General features: G+C 44.9%; 1 protein-coding gene across 6 annotated transcripts in view; it reads right to left on the bottom strand.

Moving 5' to 3' along the window:
* REEP1 (receptor accessory protein 1) overlaps positions 1-16,392 on the bottom strand; it is a 75,031-nt gene that overhangs the window by 35,415 nt on the left and 23,224 nt on the right. For all 6 annotated transcript variants that reach the window (XM_009331885.1, XM_009331880.1, XM_009331883.1 and 3 more), the window contains 4 exons: positions 11,344-11,416; positions 8,162-8,238; positions 6,120-6,240; positions 4,366-4,479 (listed from right to left, as the gene is read on the bottom strand). In XM_009331885.1, the coding sequence (XP_009330160.1) occupies positions 4,366-4,479; positions 6,120-6,240; positions 8,162-8,229 (303 nt within the window). In that variant the 5' untranslated portion in view covers positions 8,230-8,238; positions 11,344-11,416. The remainder of the gene's footprint in view (positions 1-4,365; positions 4,480-6,119; positions 6,241-8,161; positions 8,239-11,343; positions 11,417-16,392) is intronic.

Below are 16,392 nucleotides of genomic sequence, written 5' to 3'. Positions count from 1 at the left end.
AGGAATGGCTGAAGTAGTTGGAACTAATTGAAAATACACAAAGAGCAGCAGGATTTACTGCCCGGTCATCTAATCCCGCCACTTAGGACTGACCCACTTGAAGTCACAGCGTGTGACAGAATGACCAAGCCATGAGGACAGGATTACAGAGCCCCAAATGAGATTATGCTCCTTGGTGGCGATGCAAGCTGCTGGGGGCAGGGAAAAGATCTGTGTTGAGCACCTAGCAGGGGTAATAAGACTAGATATCCAATGCTCCGTCTGCTTAGAGAGCATCAAAAATAGACTCTCGGGAGAGAGAGAAAACACCCAAGCGAGCCAGCTGGGCAGACTCAGGGTACTTGGGACACTGACAGCTCCTCAGCCTGTAAAATGAATTGGCACAGGTTTGTGCCAGTGTTAGCACAACTGTGGCTTCAAAACAAAACAGAGCAGGGGAAGGGAGCAGGAGGAAGGGGAAGGGAGGCAAGCCTGCATTTGGCTAACTAAAACTGTAGGCTATTTAAGATAGAAAGGGGAAAGGGCCAGGGATCGGAGATAAGGAAGGTGTGGCTGTGCACCACTTGCAGCATCTTAGCCCATGGTAAATATTTAAGTATCAGCCTGTCACACACAAACAGCAATCAGAGAGCCAGCCGCATTGTGCTGCATGATGGGTAAAAAGAACGAAGAGATGGGCCTCACCCAAAGATCTTATCACCAAAGACAAAAGATCATGACAGATCCTGTGGGAGCACAAGAAGATAAGTTACCACAGCTCAGAGAGAGAGGAGAGGACAGGGCTATGCACAGTGGGAGACATGTCTCTAAGTACAGGAGCCTTTAAATTTAAGCTCATTTACTGAAAACAGGTCTGTAGAGAGTACACTTCCAGCCCAGCATCTCACTGTGTATTTGCCACCAGAAAATGCTGACTTGCAAAGTCTGAGGGTCCATTTCTTGATACAAAAGCATCTTTTCCTCACCCATTAATCCAAGTGAAGCAGGAAATAAGACAGATCCTCACATTCATTTGCTGGTAAAAGCCATGTTTTCCATGGGAGCTGCAGGAGCTCAGTGCTTCTGAATATATGGTCATCCCTATAGGTTCCAATTTTAACACAACCTGTCAAAGGCTGAAATGCAATGAACCTGTTCAGGGCTCAGTTTCTCATCTACACTCAACACTTATCACAGGCTAGCTGGACACCCTTAAACACTGGCATTGGGAAAGCCAGGATGAGCCTTAGAAATAGTATTCTCTTTCCTCCCTCCCTGGAAACTTCCCCCTAAGGACAGCATTGCAGTCCTGTCTGGCATCTGTCAGCTCAAAGTGTTTTCCAGATAATTAGTCATTTAAAATTCTCTCATGCAGGATAATCTAGCTCTGTTATACCTCCTTCTCAAGTGAGCAAGTAAGGGCGTTGACATACATTTAACAGCAGCTGAAAACCAGGGCAACAGAAGCTGTTACCACCCATACCTGCTTGTATCACTCCTCTCCTGGAAACGGCTCCCTTCATAGCAGCGGGGACAGCTAAATGGAGACACATCCACACCCTACTCATCACACTTCACAACCTGAATACCTGAGGAACCCCAGCTCAGCACTTCTGTACTGCAATACATCAGGCTGTAAATCACAGCCATTCAGCTCTCCCTGCCCGAAAGACAACAAATTTAGTCTGAGAAGGGCAAGGGACAAAAGCTGCTTTAACCATTCCTGACTATTACACCATGAAGAGTGTAAAGGTATTAAGGGTGTGGTTCCATGAGCAGCAGAGCTAATCTGTCTGCTTCCCAGGACCAGGAAGGGAAGATATTGCTGTCCATTTCTCCAACCATACTCCTCACAATGCAGTTCTGTCCTTTGCCTTGTGCTGGCTCAGGCACTCACGAGACACATTTGTGGGCTTGAAAGACAGTATTCCCTTTCTTTCTCTTTCTGGATAGCTGATAGAGTAGAGATAACTTGAGGAGGTCCAAAGAGCTGATGTACAGTAACCCACTGGGAGCAGGAGCATCACCCCATTTTGGAGGAGGAGAGCTGTCAGACCAGCTCACCCTGTCTCTTGGATCTGGACCCTGAGGCACAAGCAACTTGCTGGAGGCCACACGCCGAAGTGGCGAAGGAAGCCAGGAGTCCTATTTTTCCTCACATACTCAGAGTAATTTAAGTGTTAAGGCTGAAGCAAAGACACGAACAGTCCTTGCTTTGCTGTAAAAATCAATCAATCCAATAACAACCTCTCAATCTTATCAACAGATCATTTTCCCCTCCCCGAAGTAGTGTTCAAGAAAGACTCTTCTGGTCCATTTACAGGTTGCAATATCTTAACTGTTTTCCCTCTCGTTAGGCTGGTAGGTATGCCATACAACAATACTACACAAGTCACAGAGTTGCTTTCTTCCAGCACTGAATGGGGAGCTTCATTAACTCATGCAAAACAATGGCTTCCTTGTACCCTGGAGACTCTTCTCCCTTCTACCCAGCTTCCCACTGCCACTGGAGCCACATTTCAAGGCAGTGAGATTCTTAAGAAAAACACCAGAAAAGCAGAACGGTGGGAAGAAAAACTGTGGTGCTGACTGCTCATTCAGGTTGAAAAGCTGATGAAGACACTGTTGCAGTTCTGAGATGAAGAGGTTGGCACTGTGGATCTGGGCTACTGTTGAGCTTCCCATATTTAGGAGCTACCCAAACAGGAGTCGGAGTTTCTTCAGGATTCACACATAGTTTCCAACTCTGTCCTAAAAACAGCTCTAGTACAGAGAGTCTGCAGCATCTTGTAGGAAGAGGCTCAGAGCAAAGGCAGTGCTGCAAAACAGGCATTCCCAGAACCTATTTATGTCCACAGTGTGACTTCTTCAGGCTTACATAGCAGCAGCAGTAAAAGTGTTAAGTGTCACGGAGGCATCACACAAATGTTTCATTGGGCATATAACACACAGCTTTGCCTTAGCTCCACGTTTATCCCAGGTTTCAGTCCAGGTTTGGATTAGCCAGCAGTTCCTGGGTTAGCAGAGCCTCCCCACTGAAGAGCAACAGTTCAGGAGAACTGAGCCAGGTCTGACAGCCACAGTCTGCACAATGCTTGGCTGGGAAAAGGGAAGCAATTTTTGGCTTTTCTTTTGAACAGGATTTTGCATATCCTTGTGATCCTACAGGTGCGTGGCATATCCCAGGGGCTCCCCACTTCTATAATACTTTGCATTCAACATGCTTTATAGACTTTATGGTATTTGGCCTCCTAAGGATGTATTATGTGCATTTTTACAGAAGGCCAAGACATACTAAAATGATGTGCCTAAGGTCATATGAAAAGCATTTGACGGAGGAAAATAATTTCCTTCAGCTCCCATTCACATGTTTTTCCTAATACCAGTACCCACCTTACCCATATGTTTCTACTATCCTTTTGCGAGAGGCATTGTATCTGACTGCATGAAAGCATTGTCTTTCATACAAGTCTTGCCCCCAAGTCACAAGGGTATAGTCACTGTGCACATCTACCCTAAGCCATGATAATCCATGGCCAGACAGCAGGACCACAAAATGCAGTTATCAAGTCCTTGCAGCTTTTATGCAAGTAAAGAACAGAGATAACAGCTATTTCCTGGTTCTGGCTCTAAGCCAGGAACAGAGTACAGGATATACCTCCTCAGATGAGACCACTCCTCAGATGAGACCACTCATCCAACATCTACTTGTTCTCCAAAAGCAACTAATGCCACTTCCCATTCACTCTTACATAAACACGTCTCCAGAGAATTATACACGAGGAATGTTATGTGTAAGCCTTGCAGATGAACTTTCAGCCTTCACAAACTTCAGATTACATCTGCTTTCTGTCAGTACCCAAATTATAGGTCACTAGATCCTCCAGACTTCTCAACAATTCAGCACAACAATTGACAAACTGGGCTGCAAATAGCCTTTCCCTTCACTGCAGAAGGTGCTGACCAAAAGAAATATTTCCCTGTCAGGATGTTAACTGTGTTCACCTAACGTCAGCATCTTTCATGGGAAGCATGCTCCTATTTTGACAGTGAAAATGAAGAGCACAGGCTGTGATGAACAGCATTGCTAACATTGTCACCTGGGTACTGAATGCTATGGAAAATATAAAATTCAACAGAGGCTTGAGGCAGACCCTAGTCTTAATCCTGCATTTCCAACCTCCTATAGGTTCACTAGGCACCACACTTACTGTCTTCATCCCAAGAGGCACCTGTGTGGCTGGTGAATGGGAGATTGGGAGGCATGATCAAAATCAGTGAGTGAATCCCTACCCTCACCATCTCTCCCCCTCCACACTGTGGCTGCTGGTGGTGATGGATGCAGATGAGATGCTAATGAGTCACCATCCTGACCCGCACCTTTACCTTTGAAGCCGCCATGACAGCTGCCGTGGCTGCGACGTTCAGCCCCCGCTTCCCAAAGTGCACAAGGGCATCGTAGCTCCGGTCTTTTGCCTGGACGAGGCAGTCATCGATCTCCTGTCGCAGCAGACAACAAAACAAACAAAAAAAAAAGCACAAGAAGGACAAGTTCAGAGTGCTCCCAGCCTCAAAGTCTCGGCAGGGCCAGGTCATCTTTTATGGAGGCAGACATCCTCCATTTCCTCCACCTTGGCTAGAGAGAAGTTCACAGCCAACATTTGCGAAGAGGAAAAGTTTTCAGGGGAGCAGTAACTCCCACTGCAGGCTTTGGGAACTCTTTGTTCTGCGAATGGAAGATTGGGACCTAAAGTTGGGATACACTTGCACAGTGCAACCACCACCAACAGGTCCTGGAAGCAAGACAGACACATTCACCTGGGCAGAATGGACCAGAGTGTGTCAAGAGCCGTTTGCAATCTATGGACTCTAAAGACAAACTGGATTGCCCCATAGCTAAAAAGAATCATATTATGACACTGGGCAACTGCAGCTGTACCGCCCTGGGTCCAGGACTGGTGGCCTCAGAAGTATCTGAGATATCTCTGCACATCACTGCAGTGTCCGGCTTCAACATGCCCATGGAATTGGTAGGTCCAGAGCTTCTGAACTTCGATGCTGCTCAACATACAGTGAAATGGTTATGAAGTTCCTGCCTTCACCCTCCCTCCCTCAAGACACAGGGGTCTGGATGATAATAGATGACAATGACTTCTAGTACTCAGCTACTGGATGTGCTGGATTAGTAGGGACTGGAGGCTGCAAGAAGCTGCTGGCTGTTTAGTGATTCCCTCCCTATTCCTATTAGGTAAGAGGTGGCAACCCAAAATGCTTGAGCACTACTTGTGAGAAGCATAAGCAGAAGTTCCCAGGAAGCAGAGAGACAGGGGACTGATCCCCACTGTCCTCCTTGGACAGGACTGAGATACAACTGTTCATGCATTGCCTGTGGCTAAACAGAGATCTTTCACTTCCATAGTTGCCAATGTGGGAAACAGTTATTCACTTCTTAGTGGTTTGCATGTTGATATGTGACTGATAGCTATTCTTGGCCCACGTACCCACATGAGCCAAATGGATCTGCCTGACAATGTCCCAGTCACAGCCACAGGAATCTCCTAGGCAGGCCAATGATCCAAGCTGTAATGTACCCCCCCTGAAATTAGCATCATGAATTTGAGCAAGACATTTCTCAACCCAGGACCTCAACGTGCTACATGCCTTACTTCAGCATGCTATACGTCTCCCAGCCAGGCAAGTGCTTGCTAAGCCCCTTTCAGACAGGCTTGGCTATTTGTCTCATTGCTGCACAGTTTTAGGCAAAGCTGGGAACAAAGTTAAGGAGCCCTGGCTGCCAGACCCTGTTTCTCTAATTGTTATATCCAGCCACAACATAGCACTCCAGCTATATTCAGCCAGTACGTGCAAAGCAGCTCAAGAGGTATTTTTATCCCCCTCCCTCCCAACTTCTCAAGTGCACAAAGATGAGTTAATATGCGTGAGTGCGCTGAACAGATGCCAGTATTTAAAAACACAACAACCACAAAGAACAAAAACACCAACCAAAAGGAGAAGATCAAATGATAGAAGAAGAGAATCAGCAACTCCCAGTCCTTCAATGAAAATGAGTGATACAAAGACTGGAGTAAATTCACTGTAGATCTGCTCCACCCAGAGAGGACCCAGGCACCTGTGATTACCTTTTCTTTTGAAGACAGCGTTGGATGAACAAATTTCCTGTACAGGAGGCTGGAGCCTTTTGTGTATGGAGACAGCAGCCAAGCTACAAAGGCTATTTTGAGTTCATAGTAGAATGGAAACCTAGAAGAAAAAGAGCTGTTAATGTCCGCTCCCAATTTAACCACTGCTCTTGATTAGAGATGCTCAGCAGAGGAAGGGACGGGCCAGTCTAGCTTAGGACAGCTTTTCCTTACCAAAGAATCCAAAGGCCAAAACACATTCACCCACCTTTGCACACATCTCAACCAGGCATGTGGGTAAATCATTATTCGGGCATCAGGGCCATTATTTAATGGTCTGGAAGAGACTCTTCTGTGTGATAAGAGGAGCTTCCTACATGCAAAGAGCACAGATGCTGCCTTCATAGCATCCCCAGTCATTATGAGGGAGCAAACAGCAAACCAGCAAATCAGTATTTCATTCATCATTATGCACCTTTCATCTCTCTGCCTTTCTGCTTTTAAGGTAACACTTATCTGACTGAAACTGAAAGACAAGAACCTTTGTTGTCCAAGCAACATGCAACACAAAGGTGCAGATCTACACCGTGGCTTTCAGGTGGCACTGCAAAACATGCAGGACACTAACAACAGGACATGCTTTAGCTCTAACAAGCAGCCAGGGACTTCTTGAGATTAGATTATCCAGGCTCTTTTCTGGAGGACAAAGTCTAGAGCTCAAGGCTGGCCAGCTAGCAGCATCCTCATGTGGGCAGGCATGTTGCTGCCAGCAGTGTGACGAACCAACGCTACTCTTTGTAGGCAGGGGCAAGCGAGAGCAGCAGAGACCCTGCGATGGCTGTGCACCAGCCCAGCTGGACCCAGGCAGACTCCTGCTGTGCTAGCACAGCACTGTCACCAAGCCAGCTGGGCCATACAGCATCCAGGTCTGACCCGATGGGTCTCTGCGATGCTTTACTCTGAGCATGGATTTGCCAGGTTGGTCTTCCACCTCACTGAGGATCTCTACAGCATACTTGATTTCACAGGCTGGACAAGCTCTCTGCCATTCCTCCCGAGAGAGACCCACATAATACATCCTCCAAAAAAACAAAGCTCCAGATGAACACAGTGGAGGTAGATCTGCATGCAAATTAGATAGAGACAATAATGTCTTTTATCTCCTTTTCAACAGAACTGACGTTTTGCCAACTACCCCCGATTCCCTTTGTCTGGAGGACTCACTAGAGGCATCACTCACTCACTCCTGCTATGCAGGAACAGGCTTTATGTAAGGGCCATGCACTACAGCTAAATTTTCATCCTGAAGTCTACTGATCTCACTGGTTTCCACTAGAAAGGCCTTACTAAAAAGCAATCAAGCAACAAACCAAGCAGCAAACCAAGCAACAAACACTTCCAAACTTGAGCATCCAAATTTAAGGAACTGAATCTGATAACTGGGCATTTATGTGCTCTCGTCCTGACAGCGGTCACCAGGAATCCTTCCACTGGCACCAGAAGGCCCACATCAGTATGGACTGTCACTGTCCTCCATCAAACCATAAACCCAGCCTAACCAGGAATGGGCCTGGCAAAACACTCCAGGAAGAACCACCCACGCAGTGACCTACAAACAAAGTCCTGTGCTGCAGGGCTGTTTCTGCCTGATCCCTAGAGTCTGTGTATTTACTGTAGGACACAGCTAGGTAAGTCTAGAACTATGCCTGTAGCTAAAGCTACTATTGTTTACATGATGATCTCTGCGAGCATCCAACTCAGCAATCAGCTGTGCCTCTCTCTGACAGGCAGGGGACTGAGACTCCTGTAATGACTTCTCACTAATGAGATACCACTGAGCAGTTCCATCTTCTTTCTTGCTTCTCCTATGACAGCACTGTGAAAGGAAGCATGGCTCCTCCAGACAAAACACCTCTATGCACCTGAAGCCGCTATCCCCGTGTTCAGGAGGCAGTGCACCTTTGTGCCCCCTTTTTCCCTTTGTAAACATTTCCATTTTCTTTCCATCTCATGCCAAAGACCCTCTCCCATCTGGTGCTCACCAGCAAAGAAAGATATCCGTGAATGTCTCTGCTGTCGTGAAGAGCGCGAATATGATCCAGTACATCATCCATTTGACCTGGTAAACAAAAACAGTAGCCAGTTCAGTTCGAGGCCCTTGGGGAAAAATATCTCTTACAGGCACAAGTGCACAGAATAACTCTCTCAGTAAAAACGGTTCCTTCCCCCACCCCATGTACTTAACAATTACTACGGACTTGAAGGTGCCAGAGCTCCCCCCACCTCAGCACATAACACGCGTCAGATTTCCACACAAGCCCTTGGGAAGGAAGATTGTGGCCTTTAGGACTGGTCTCACGAAAAGAAGAGCAGCCTGACTCTGTCCCTACAGAGGAAGCTCCACTGGCCAGCGAAGGACCACAGCCCTATCACAGGGCATTAAAAATCTCACTTGGCTCATCTTAATAGCAAAGGTTAATACTAGGGTGTTGGCCAAACTGCAATTAAGACAAAATGTAATTACTTACATAATATCTACAGGCAGGGGAAACTAGCTAGGAAGAGATAAAGAGGTAACTGCCTATCCCATGACCCATGGCTTAGGAGCACAATCAACTCACCGCAACTTATTGAATTAGCGTGCATCACTTGAATGGCGGTGCCTCCTCACATCCACACCCTGAGCCCATTGCAGTGACAAGGGCAAGTGCATTAGCTTAAATCCCTTACCTGAGGGTTAGGTGAGAGCATTTTACCTCACGTTGGTAGTGAAAGCATGTGCTGTGTTGTCACTGTGTTCAACTATGGTAACTCCACTGTGGGGTGGACTGCTTGGTGGGTGATTTATGGATGGTCTCCTTTGCGGTGATAGCGACAGATGCAGAAAGTCTTTCAGGACCGTGACTTGGTCAGAGAAACTCTAGTACTAATCTCGAGTAATTCAGGAATCTGGGGATTTTTGTCACTGAGCACTAAATGGCATTTAAAAGCACAGCTAAACTGTACTGATGTATGCAGTATTGGTTCTTCTTGGGCTGGAAAGAAACAACGTATTTGTCACGCACCATCAGCACTTCCAGTGATTTTTATCAAGTGATGTGGTGCTCCTCTTCTGCGGCACTGTTACCACAGAGGTGACGTAAGGAATAATTTCTAAGTAATGGAGATGAAAGAGAAACCTTTTATTCCCCCTCAATATTTTTTTTCCATTGTAAAATTGTAAAACTTAAAGTTCAAACAGCTTTAAGAATCTGTCTCTCTAAAGGAAAAGAGATGGTAAGACAAAAGTTGTTAATTTAACTGACAATCATTGCCTAATTAGCTATATTTGAAAATGAAGATCCCTAAGCAGCTTTGCTGGAATGTTAGAAAGCTTAAGGAAGTAAAATCCATTAAAATCCATGAATTAGAGAATTGGGCTGTGTTACCTAAGGCTGGGATAATTGCAATAGAATAAGGGAAGGCTGGAAGAAGGCAGTACAAGAGGGATAGCTACACCAGGTGCTGCTCTGGGGAAGGGAGGATGGAGGTGGCAATAAATCTGGCTCTCACCAGCTCTGAAATGGCTTGCTCCATCTTCTCCCCGATGCAGTGGGGACAGTACCCGTAGTCTCTCTCCATCTCCCTGCATGTACTGAAATTATTACCTAAGCACCTGTCACCCAGCTATATAACTGCTCCCCTGGGATTTATATGTATATTTATATTTAGTGTTACAGCAGTAGAATGGCACTGCCAAATGCCTGAGAGCATTGTCTTCCCAGGGCAGCTTCTGCCAGACTTTTTACGTAACTGCAACTCCCTCAAAGCCTCACTGCCAGCACGGTTCTGTCAGTTAGACATTACTGCCAGCAAAACTTTTAAACACAAACCAAGACCTGGTGTGGATGGGCTTGGATCAGCCTAAAACACCATTTATCAAAATGACTATTACCAAGCAGAATAAAAATAAACTATAGTGATATAAGTTTTGACTAATAAATGAAGGTTTGTACTGTGTCAATGTGAATTAGTACGTTGGGTTTTTTTTAAATCAAGACCCTAACGGACGTATTGCCACAACTGGTGTGTTAAACTGAAAAACAATTATAAGTGCAGACCAGGTTTTAGATCAGCTGTTCCCACATTTGGGTCATGACCCCATGTGTCTGATGCGAGTTCCTCTTTTGCAATTGAATTTCCAACAGGAATAGGACCGTTCAACAAAATATTTTCCAGAAAAGGACTATGGAAATGTTAAGTATCAGTGGCAGATACTGCTTGGGGATGCTAGCGCATGTCTTCAGCATTTCCAAGCAAAGGGTGTACAAACCTTGAGAAGCACAGCTGTGCAAGGGCTGCAGGGACATTTTGCCTTAAGTATCTGATGTATTCTGTAACACTTATGATTCTCAAAATATCCAAACCCATTATCTGAAGGAGGGGACTGATAGCAAGGAAAAATCTCAGCAGCCACAGTGAGTCCCAGTTTGAGCTTGCACTAAGGACTTAATGGGATAGCCACCTATGCTGTTACCTAGAGGAGAAAATGGGCTTGTTATCCCTGGGATCTCGAGAGGATTGAAGAGTGAAGATCTGGAGACTGAGTCGGGTTCAATGAAGTTAACAAAGCTCAGGTTGTGAAGGGCACTACAAATCCTACAGGACCCCAACAGCATCCAAGTAGCTTTGATTCTCCTACATTTCGCTTTGCCTGAGGGCCCCATATGCCTTTGGAAACTGGGGCCCAGGGAACATTTTTCAGCAAAAGGTTGCCAAACCTGCCTGTAAATAGGTTGCTCCACAAGGAAGGATGTTTCTATCTGAGGATTCAGTCATATGTGCTTTGAGCTGCCTCCTCTGATCCTTGTTTTGAATGAGCAGCTAAAGCTCCAAGATTTTTTGAAAAGGCTTTGATTTATTCTGCTTTTCAAAAACAAAGGAAAACACGCAAAGCTCTGGATGCCAAACACCTTTTAAGTCGGCCATATATAGCTCGCACCACCAGAGAAATAGCATACATTTGTCAAAGAGCACATCAACTCTGCAGAGGAGCCAGAAGCACAAACCCAAGTCTCCTTATTTGAGACTTGTGCCTAGCAATCAGCCAGTCCACCTTCAGGCCAGTCTTCCCCTTGCACTGGCTTACAAGCTTTCCCAGAATATAGGCAACACCTTTACAAAGTGGTGAGGAGCAACCTTAGAAAACAAACCCTGCAGCACAGCCACAAACCTCATTACTCACATATTCTTTGATGTCCTTTGATTTCACGGCTTTGTAAGAATAATATGCAGGGTAAAGAGTGCCAAATATAAGCCTGGAAAAAAACAAACAAACAACAAATGGGTTAAATTGATTTCCTGTCACAGACAAAGATTTTTTTTTTTCCTCCTGTCTTTTAAATGTGTTTCTTGCACTAGCAAAAGTGTTAGGATCTGATTTAAGCTTGAGTGCACTAAGTACAGTACAGGAGTGATTTTGCATCACTGAATTCAGAGAAACTATTGCCAGTGACATAAATGAAGAGCAGGGATTCAGGTTGACTTTCCTTTTGCAATGGTTTCCATAGCTGTACCTTATGAGTTATGCACAAATGAAACAAAACCAACGAAACAAACAAACCAAAAAAGGCCACCGCACTTTTAAAAGGAAATTAAAAACCTGATTTCAAAATAATCTACTGTGACACCAGGAATATAAGATTATGGCTTTCAGAGGCAGGACAAAATTAGAATCATTTGTCTAAAATCCCTTCCACCTCTATTCAACACTCTGAAAAGCTGGCAGAGGATAAAGCAGCATCCAAGTTCTACCAGTGCACGGGTTTGAATGCTGGGGCCTTATCCCACGTTAAATTTGCTAAAGGGAAGAGGCCTGCACTGTTCGGTAAACTCAATTTGGGCTCATCAAAGGAGGAGGAATTTGCCCACCAAGATATGCCAACAGGATCAGGCCTAAAAATCCCAGCTCTACTGTTCTTTCAGACAGTTTCCTTTCATTTCCAAGTCTGAAAGGAATGCTGTCAGCTTCAAGATTTCATGTAAGAAAGAAATAAGGATCCATAAGTTAAAATAGCATTACTGAGAAAAAAACGTTGAGAATTTTTTATACTAAATCCTTTCTGCATCACTGCCTAGCTGCTTATTCACTTCGATTATTCTGCACATAAGCATAGGCTTGTCAAAACCACTTTGCCCTGCCCAGGTTTCAGTCAGTTTTATTCAATGCAGTAGGATGATGCTGCAAAGTCTGAATTTAATAGATTGCAGGGGAATATTTATTGGCTTGCAACTACCCCTCTTTCCAATGGAGCTTTTGCTTTAAATTCATATAGCCATTTCCGCTGCTCTTGGGAATGGAAATGATCAATGTTTCAATCCCTAATTGTGGAGCCACATGGACCCGCAGTTGTCTTTTTTCCATCCTGCCAGTAGTGATTGTGTGCCATGGGACTCATAATTACAGTTGAGTCCCTTACTTGCATAAGACATTAAAAATTAACACTCTGGGATATGGTGTACCATCATACTTACCGTAGTTCAAGAAAGTATTTTTGAAAGAATGGGGTGAGCCAGCACACATCTTGATTTCCAAAGCAGTGACCCAAGACTATTTGCCTGCTATTCATCATGCTTACTGTAGCATAGCTTAGCAAAACCTGAAGCACAATGCAGACTTCAGAAAAGCAGCTACTGAGTGAGGAGATTCAGTATTTAACAGAGGCTTCACACTGGCTTCAAAAAGCTTTGCTGGAAACAGTCAGCTCTGAACCTATTTTACCCACAGGGGCTGCGCTATATGCAGGGATTAGATACAAATGCTCAGAAAGATTCTGGGAAACCAAACGCATTTTTGTCCCTTGCAATATCTTAACAAACAGCAACACTGGTTAAAGCGAGGAAGAACACACAGACAATAGCTTGATCCTGTTCTCACTGAAGCTAATAACAAATATTCCCTCCCAGTTCAACGGTAGCAGGACCTAATCCAAAGAAGGTAGAGCTCACAAAAGGAAGAAAGCTCCACAATATTCAGAAACTAACAGCTAAGCACGTGAATAATATTTTTGGCTCTACTTATAAAAAGTGCCGCACTTCTGTCCTTCCTTCTTGGCCCAGGCTGGCTGCTCTCTCACGCTTTTATTTCCTGCAAATAATCACTGAATGATTGATATTCGTTTCCTCAGTTTGTGCTGGTAACAGAAAGTAACTGGATCCTAAAGAAGCAAACAGTTTACAGGATCACTAGAAAAGAATTAGTTGCAGACAATAAACACTTGAAAAAAAATTCCTGTGAGGGAAGCAAGCTGTGCAATACTTTTGCATATGCAGAGCAAGGGACAGTTAATAAGGTGATGTGCTCTCCCTAAATTGGAGATTGAGAGTTTCACTGATTTGCCTCGTAGTGTGTTGTGTGCATATATGGACATTTATTACTGCTATGATTTACCAGACTGAAAACTGTTTTAAGGAATGTTGGATCCCAGTCTTGTCACTGCTGTGGTTTACTATGTGGCTTGGAGTCACTTAACCTTTGGGTACACCCTACAAATGGAAGACAAAAGATGTTCAGGCATTTCTATAAAGCACATTCAGGGTTTTGCAGACAAATACCCGCACATAAGCATATTCCAAAAAGTCTCTTGAAGTTACTGTCTTCATTGGGCTTTGGATCAGGCTTGAGTACAACTGATTTAATTCAAACATACACGTCAATCCTCTACCTCTTCCCTCAGTTCCTCTCCCCTGCTGAAGACAATACTTCTCTCTTCCCCCTCATTTAAGCTTCCTGTGTAATTAAAATTATCATTGATTCCTGCCTTCCTTCGTCCCCATGCTCAGACTGTTGCCAAATCACTCCTTCTGCACACTATACACAAAACCAAGGCTGATTCTTTGCCCTCTGCCCAAGCCACTATCTCATTCCTTGTCTAAGTCTCCTTTCCAGCCTCTTTTGTGTGGTTTCTACCCCACCTGGATGCACCAGTGTTTAAACCTCTCTCCTCTCCCTCTCTGGCCTTGCCTACCAAGCTGAATCTTTGCTTTCCGTGCCTGAAAAATGTTTGTCCTAACTACTATTGGTTTGGTCCTTTATCATATCCCACCTCAGTCCCTTCTCTCCTTTAATGACTGTAGTGCCACCAGCTTCGTACTCTGCTGTTCCTTGTATGTCTTCTCCCACACCCTGGAGCTCCTGTGCTCCTTGCTCCCCCACTGCATATCAGCCCATCGCCTCTAAAACAAGCTGCTCCCTGACAGTTACCCTGACAGCCCATAGTTTGAGAGGTAGCAGCCCAAGCCACACAAATTCCAACCATGTCATTCCCCAGTTCCTCCTCACCTCTCTAATCATCTTCTACAACACTCCAGTTCTACCTGATGTTCTCTGAGCCATACCACAGGACCTTCAGCTTTCCTCACACATCCCCAAAATTGCAGCACAGACCCTCAGTTCCCTCCCACAACTGCCAGCTGACCTGGGAACCACATGTGCTATGACTCCTTTGGTGGTACATGCATTGACTGCCTGGCTGGTGCCTGGCAGCTGGCAAGCCAAATTAACAACCTACCTACGGAGTTAACACCGCAGCTTTTACCTCCTGGTGGACACTGCAACGAGACAGTCTCCTATCCAGCAGCTAATTCTTATGAATAACGTAGAAACTTAATATTTGAGACCTCTCTGATCCATCTATTTTGGCCACAATCACTTTGCAGATCTGAAAGTTAGCAGCAGTGGAAAAACAGACTGCTTAAGCCTTATTTCCTTAGGAAATCAGGCTACAAATACAGAGTCAACCCACTCCCCACCCATTTCCACCTTTCAAAGCTCCTTTGAATGAGCTATGTACCCTTGACAGCCTTGGCTCTTTTACCCTCAGTGCAAAAGCAGCAGCAGACATCCTGAACAGCAAACCAGGGACTCCCAGGGCTTGATGTAATAGTTGCTACGTTTAATGCTACAGAGATGTGTTCCTACGGTCTGGGCTAAAACAAACACATACCTTCAGGGTATAGGGAAAGGCAAGGAAGTAGTGACATTCATCAGCGAGTTAGGAAAAGCTCACTTGCAGCAGTAATAAATAACCACAACAGTCTAACAATTCTTACAGTGCTTCATGCTGGTGGTCTACATCAATTACAATCGCCTTGAAAAAGGACAAAACAGCAGCTGTAAAGAAATCACTGAAGAGTCAACTAATTGTGCAACAGGAGGCAAAAATCTAAGTAAAAGGTTAGTCTTCCTAAAGAATAGGATAAGGATTAATGCTGAAAATCTTATAATCCTATTAAGCACAGCAGCAGCAGCAATTCCCAACCTGGACCGCTACGTGCGCTTCTGGTCATTCTTTGTCAAAAGGGACACGGCAGAGGCAGAAGGGGAAAGGAGAAGGGCAACGAAAGTGTGTGGAAGCGCACTGGGGAAGATCCATAAGAGCGACTGTAAATGCTGCAATTGTTTCTTTTGCAGCAAAGACAAATAAGTGAGGTTATTTGCTCCTACTCCTGATGCAGTGTAAGGGGATGTTCAACTGAATCAAGAGATCAAAGTCAAAAAGGAGGCGAGAAACCCTCTCTATCAGCAGGAGTTAATCTGTGGAACTGAATAACTGTATTTATTCATACAATTACATTACATTGGATTTGGGGTTTGGTTTTGGTTTTCATTATTCAAGTTTACCACTAAATGAGACAGGAAAGGATGAGGCTTCCATATTGTGGGGTTTCCTGATTATCAGGGGAATATTAAAGCAACTGAACTGTTGGCTCCTCTTTAGCAATCTCTGTCATATTCCAGGGGAGCAGCTGCACCATCACCAAACCTCGTTCTGCTGCCACTTACCACTACAGCCACAGCCAGCCCTGGCTATTATATTCTTCTATTCCTTCTCCAAATCTGCTAGCACAGTGATCTGACCATCACAGAGCACAGGCTAATCCACACCTGACAATATCCCTAATAGCATCTAGGTTATAGCCTGGGGATCAGCATCAGAGCTGGTACCAGGACCTGGGAGGGCTCCGCATGACATCTTGACTTCTGATAATTTGGTGATGCTATTTTCCTCACGAGGTGCCTGGTCCTACAGCCATTTACCTGTAAAATTAACTCTCACTTTCTGTACAGCAGCCACTGAAATTAATGGAAAGACTCTCAGCGATTCTCAGGAGTACTGGCCAGGACTCAGGTTACCTCCAGAAATGCCTGCATATCCATTCTCTTGAGTATTTTTAACCACACAGGTATTTTCTGGATGGTAACCTACTGTTACAAACATACCAGCACAGTGCC

The sequence above is a fragment of the Pygoscelis adeliae genome, unplaced genomic scaffold, assembly GCF_000699105.1.
Source record: "Pygoscelis adeliae isolate BGI_AS28 unplaced genomic scaffold, ASM69910v1 Scaffold209, whole genome shotgun sequence".
In the NCBI taxonomy this organism is placed as follows: domain Eukaryota; kingdom Metazoa; phylum Chordata; class Aves; order Sphenisciformes; family Spheniscidae; genus Pygoscelis; species Pygoscelis adeliae.
Note: the sequence above shows the minus strand (reverse complement) of the source record. Positions and strands in the feature narration are given on the sequence as shown.